The sequence below is a fragment of the Lipotes vexillifer genome, unplaced genomic scaffold, assembly GCF_000442215.2.
Source record: "Lipotes vexillifer unplaced genomic scaffold, Lipotes_vexillifer_v1.1 scaffold84, whole genome shotgun sequence".
NCBI lineage: Eukaryota > Metazoa > Chordata > Mammalia > Artiodactyla > Lipotidae > Lipotes > Lipotes vexillifer.
Window position 1 is genome coordinate 710409 of NW_006783414.1, and position 4274 is coordinate 714682.

Below are 4274 nucleotides of genomic sequence, written 5' to 3' on the forward strand. Positions count from 1 at the left end.
GTGGGATCTTCCCGGACCAGGGCTCGAACCCGTGTCCCCTGCGTTGGCAGGCGGGCTCCCAACCACTGCGCCGCCAGGGAAGCCCTCTCCTCCTCTTTCACTCTTCATCCTCACCTACCTTCTCTCTTCCTCTGCCTCTCTGCTCAAGTCAGCTTAAACCAACCTCACAGAGTTCCCTCCAAAGTTCCCTGAACCCTCACACCCTCCCCAATTCCCTCGAGACTGGTTTAGGGCACCCCTTATGCTCTTAGAGCACCCCTCTCTTCAGCATCTGAATTGCAGTTGTCTCATAAGCTCCTGGAGAGTAAGTGGGATTTACTGCTCATGTCCATGTCCCCAGGGCCTTCTCTGTGGTTGGCACCCAATATAACTCCTCTAAATGAACACAGCAGATCTCAGGGGCCTCCTTGATTATCTTTATATATCACGTAGAGGCTTGAAGTTTTTCATATCTAGGTGAACTGCAGAGATTAGAACTTGTGTCAAGGTGGAAAACACCCAGTATTCTGACATTTTGATCTTTATTAATCACACTTCTCAGAGAGCTTGTTAGTGAAATTAGCGTCTACCTATCATTTAAGGCAGGGGTTCCACAACCTGGCTATGCCTTAGAATCTCCTGTAAACGTTTGTAAACAGTAAATGTCAAGACCCCATACATAGAGATTTTGACTCAGCAGATCTGAGGTCAGGTTCCTGGGGATTTGGTAACAGACTATGGACCAGTGCTTGGGAGTCTTCTTTTAAGGCCTTACTGATTTTGGTTAGAAGCATCCGCACTATTCCTATAGGACTTCACTATCTGGCATTCGATGTGTTCTAGGTAGAACCTTTAGATGTATCTGATGTACCTTTGTGTGTATTAATCTTATACAAAAAGAATTCATAAATGGATAAAATCTGGCTGAAATTAAACTAACTTCCTTCCTTCTTTCCTTCCTTCCTTCCTTCCCTCCCTCTCTCCCTCTCTCCTTTCTCCTTCCCCTGCAACTGACAAGCATGTATATATGTGTATGTATATATATGTATGTGTTTGTGTATGCAGTGTACATGTACATATGTGTATATGTATGTGTGTGTATATGCATGTATTTGTGTATGTATATGTGTGTGTGTGTGTGTGTGTGTGTGTGTGTGTGTGTGTGTAGACATGGTGGGAGGGACCATTTACCTGGATAAGGCGCACAGGGTTCTGCATGATGTCCTCTCCCCCAAAAAGGTAGAGCCTTTGGTCTTTCACAGCGACTGCAGGGTGGAGGACCCCCAGTGGCACGCTGGCCATCCTCTCCCGGGCGTTGCGGATGCTGCCGCATCTCTCCATGGAGCCCGTGACCCCGTGTCCTTCTCGTATGCCCCCGATGGAGAAGATGAAGTTCTTGTGGGCAGTGCTTCTGTGGGAGTAGCGAGCTGCCAGCATGGGCTGCCCCAACCTCCACTGGTTGAATTTCAGGGAGAAGATGTAGACCCTGGGACTGGGCACACTGTTGCCCGCGTCTACCGCCATGCCTCCCAGCAGGTGGATGCTGCGGTGCAAGGTGACGGCCGAGGCCTTATACAGCCGGGCCGGGAGTTTGGCAAGGCTCTGCCATTGGCCGGTCTGTCCGTCGTACAGCAGGACGTCCCTGGTGGTCTGCTGGTTGTCCTTCCTTCCACCCAAGAGGATGAGGAAGTCTTGGTAAGAGTTTCTTGGGGGGACGTGCCACAGAGGTGGGAGGTCCGGGGCACTGGTGGTGCTGTACGAAGAAAGTATCTGCCTCTTGGCTGTCTCCAAGATGGTCTGGCAGGGGGGCGAGGACTGCAGGAGGGTGTCGTTGGCGATGAAGTGGTAGAAGAAGGCTGGGTGGACGTACTGCAGCCTGACCTGCTTGAACAGTTCCTGCATGTATTGCTTCCGGGTCTGGAGGTCATGCTTGATCCAAACCATGAGGGCCTCGAACACCTTCTCCTCCGCACAGAGCCCGTCATCTCCCAGGTAGTCTCTCGGTTCCAAGGCCCGGAGCTCCTTCAAATCAGCCGATGCGGCCACCTCTGGGAAGTACGTCAGGGCCACCTCCCTGGCTTTCTTCCTGAGGGTCTCACAGCTGAAGATTTCAGAGAGTCTGATCATGCCCAGGCAGTTGCTGGGGGCCAGCTGGCTCTGGAGGAAGGAGGAGCAGGCCTCAAGCAGCCTGGGGTACTGCAGCATGGAGGCGGCCTCCATCAAGGGCAGGACGCTTTCCACTGTGATGTGCGCCTCGCCCGTGTACACATACAGGATGATCCGCTCCAGAGTTGCGGAGTCGAGGCCTTTCAGCTGGACCTTGGGCTCTCTGCTCTCCCGGAAGTTGCTGCAGAACATGGCCCGGAAGTAGGGGCTGCTGGAGGCCAGCACGCTGTGGTGGCAGGGGACCTCCCAGCCCCCCGTGCAGATGCTCACGTCAGTCAGGATCCTGCTTTGCCTCAAGCCATTGAGCTGCCTCAACAAGTCAGAGGAGAAGTCATGGTCTTTGAAGAGCAGCCCATCTGGCGATTCCTCGTCCATCCTACAAAGATGGGGAGAAGTCCCGAGAGGGAGCACGTGCCGGAGGGTTTAGCTGCGGTGGCTCCAAGACTTAGAGCACCTACGTCCGTTCACCAAGACGCCTGTGAGTATTGCCAAGAATACGGCTCAGTGAAGACCAGAAAGGGAGACCACCAGTGGCGTGGACCTCACAGCTGACACCTCTCTTTTAGGTTACGATTACTCTCAAAGGTAACAGGCAAATAGCATCTGCGGACAATCTGAGAAAAACAAAACAAAACAAAAGAAAACCCCCCCCAAAAAAAAAGGGAAGGTGGTTGGATAAGTTGGGCAAGTTGAACGTGGCAAATGGTCACGTGGTCTGAGATGTTAACCTGAAGCAAGGTGACAGTCTGTGCATTTGACCAGCAGAAGTCTGTGAACCTTTCTCCAGCTTCTCAGCAAGTCTGTTGTTTAGTAAACTCATCTAAACATCTTTCTGGGTGTTAGTCATTCCCCACAGATGTCATTCTGGGGGTGTGGCCTCTGTAACAAGACAGAAATGAGGGATGAAAGTGGACCTTTGAGACTTCTTTTTTCTTTTTTAAAGCATGACTGCACAGGGTCTTGTGGGTTTTGTTTTTAAAATGAGGTAAATAGAAAGCAGAGACCAAACAATACCCTGGACAGGGTTTATTGGATGACATCTGGCTGCCCGTCTACCTGCAGAAGAATTAAACATTCGAGCTATTTACCTTGTTTTGCTGCAGTGACATCCACCGATACCTGCTCTGGCTGATCCCTCCGGAGAGTTTCCACCTCTCGCTCCAAATGAAACCATAAACCCAGGCCTTTCCTTCAATTGGCAAATAATTTGTCCTGGGAGAATTCTGGATTTGTTTATGCTGAAGGCACTTTCACAGTTTTCTAGACCTTTTGTGAAAGAACTGCTGGGCAGGGAGACAGTGTATACATTCCAGGGCTAAGAATAGTTGCATATGTACTTTCCACTGTTACGACATGTGACTTTCCAGTTGCCTTTTGCAGCAACCCGAGGGCCTGCAGTGCCGGCGCATGCCCACATGCCTTGTTTCTTTGGCAAGTGTTTACATTGTCAGAAATAGATCTGGAGGAACGGCTTCTCTCAGAGAAGACTTTGCTGTCCGCGTGGACACATCCCGAGTCCCTTGTCCTAAAAGTGCCTGGGAATTCTAGATGTCTGTAAACAGGTTGCCGTGACCTGGGGAAAGTCACTGAAGATAGTCCTGGGCAAGTTGAAGGTGGCAGATGGTCACAGGGAAGCCAGAACATGGGCCCAAGCGTGTTGTTTAGTGGGCCTCTATGTCCTACTGTCTGCTGGCAGGATCGTTGCAGAGGGCTGAGAGTTCCTCCTCCAGGCTCCAAGGTGATGGTGTCTGTGATGAAAGTTGTTTTAAATATTTGTGGAGCATCCCAGAGTTTCTAGACGTGGGAAAGACCAAACCTTTATTGATCCTCCTTATCATGGGGGCTTCTGTTTTAAAGTGGCAAGGGCAGTAGTCTTGTGGGTCATACCTGCTTCTCACAGACCCCTGCTGACTATTCTTCAGTTAGTTTGTTATAGTTCAGATTTGCTTTTCTGTTTTATTTTTCCATTTTCTCCCTTCAGGGAGGCTTGTGCTAGAGGAAGGAGGCAAAATATGTTGCTCTAGGAGAGGGGGTGGGTGGGAGAGAGAGAGAGAGAATGAAAGGAAGAAGGAAGAGGGGGAGGAGGGGGAGAGGGGGGAGGAGGAGGAAGGGAAGGAAGAGGGGGGGGG

At 50.9% G+C, this 4274-nt stretch overlaps 1 protein-coding gene across 1 annotated transcript in view; it reads right to left on the reverse strand.

The window, feature by feature from the left end:
- Positions 1–2538, reverse strand: part of KLHL38 (kelch like family member 38) — a 7543-nt gene extending 5005 nt beyond the window's left edge. The window contains exon 1 of the mRNA XM_007456042.1: positions 1171–2538. Coding sequence (XP_007456104.1) covers positions 1171–2520 — 1350 coding nt within the window. The 5' untranslated portion in view covers positions 2521–2538. The remainder of the gene's footprint in view (positions 1–1170) is intronic.
- Positions 2539–4274: the final 1736 nt, after the last annotated feature.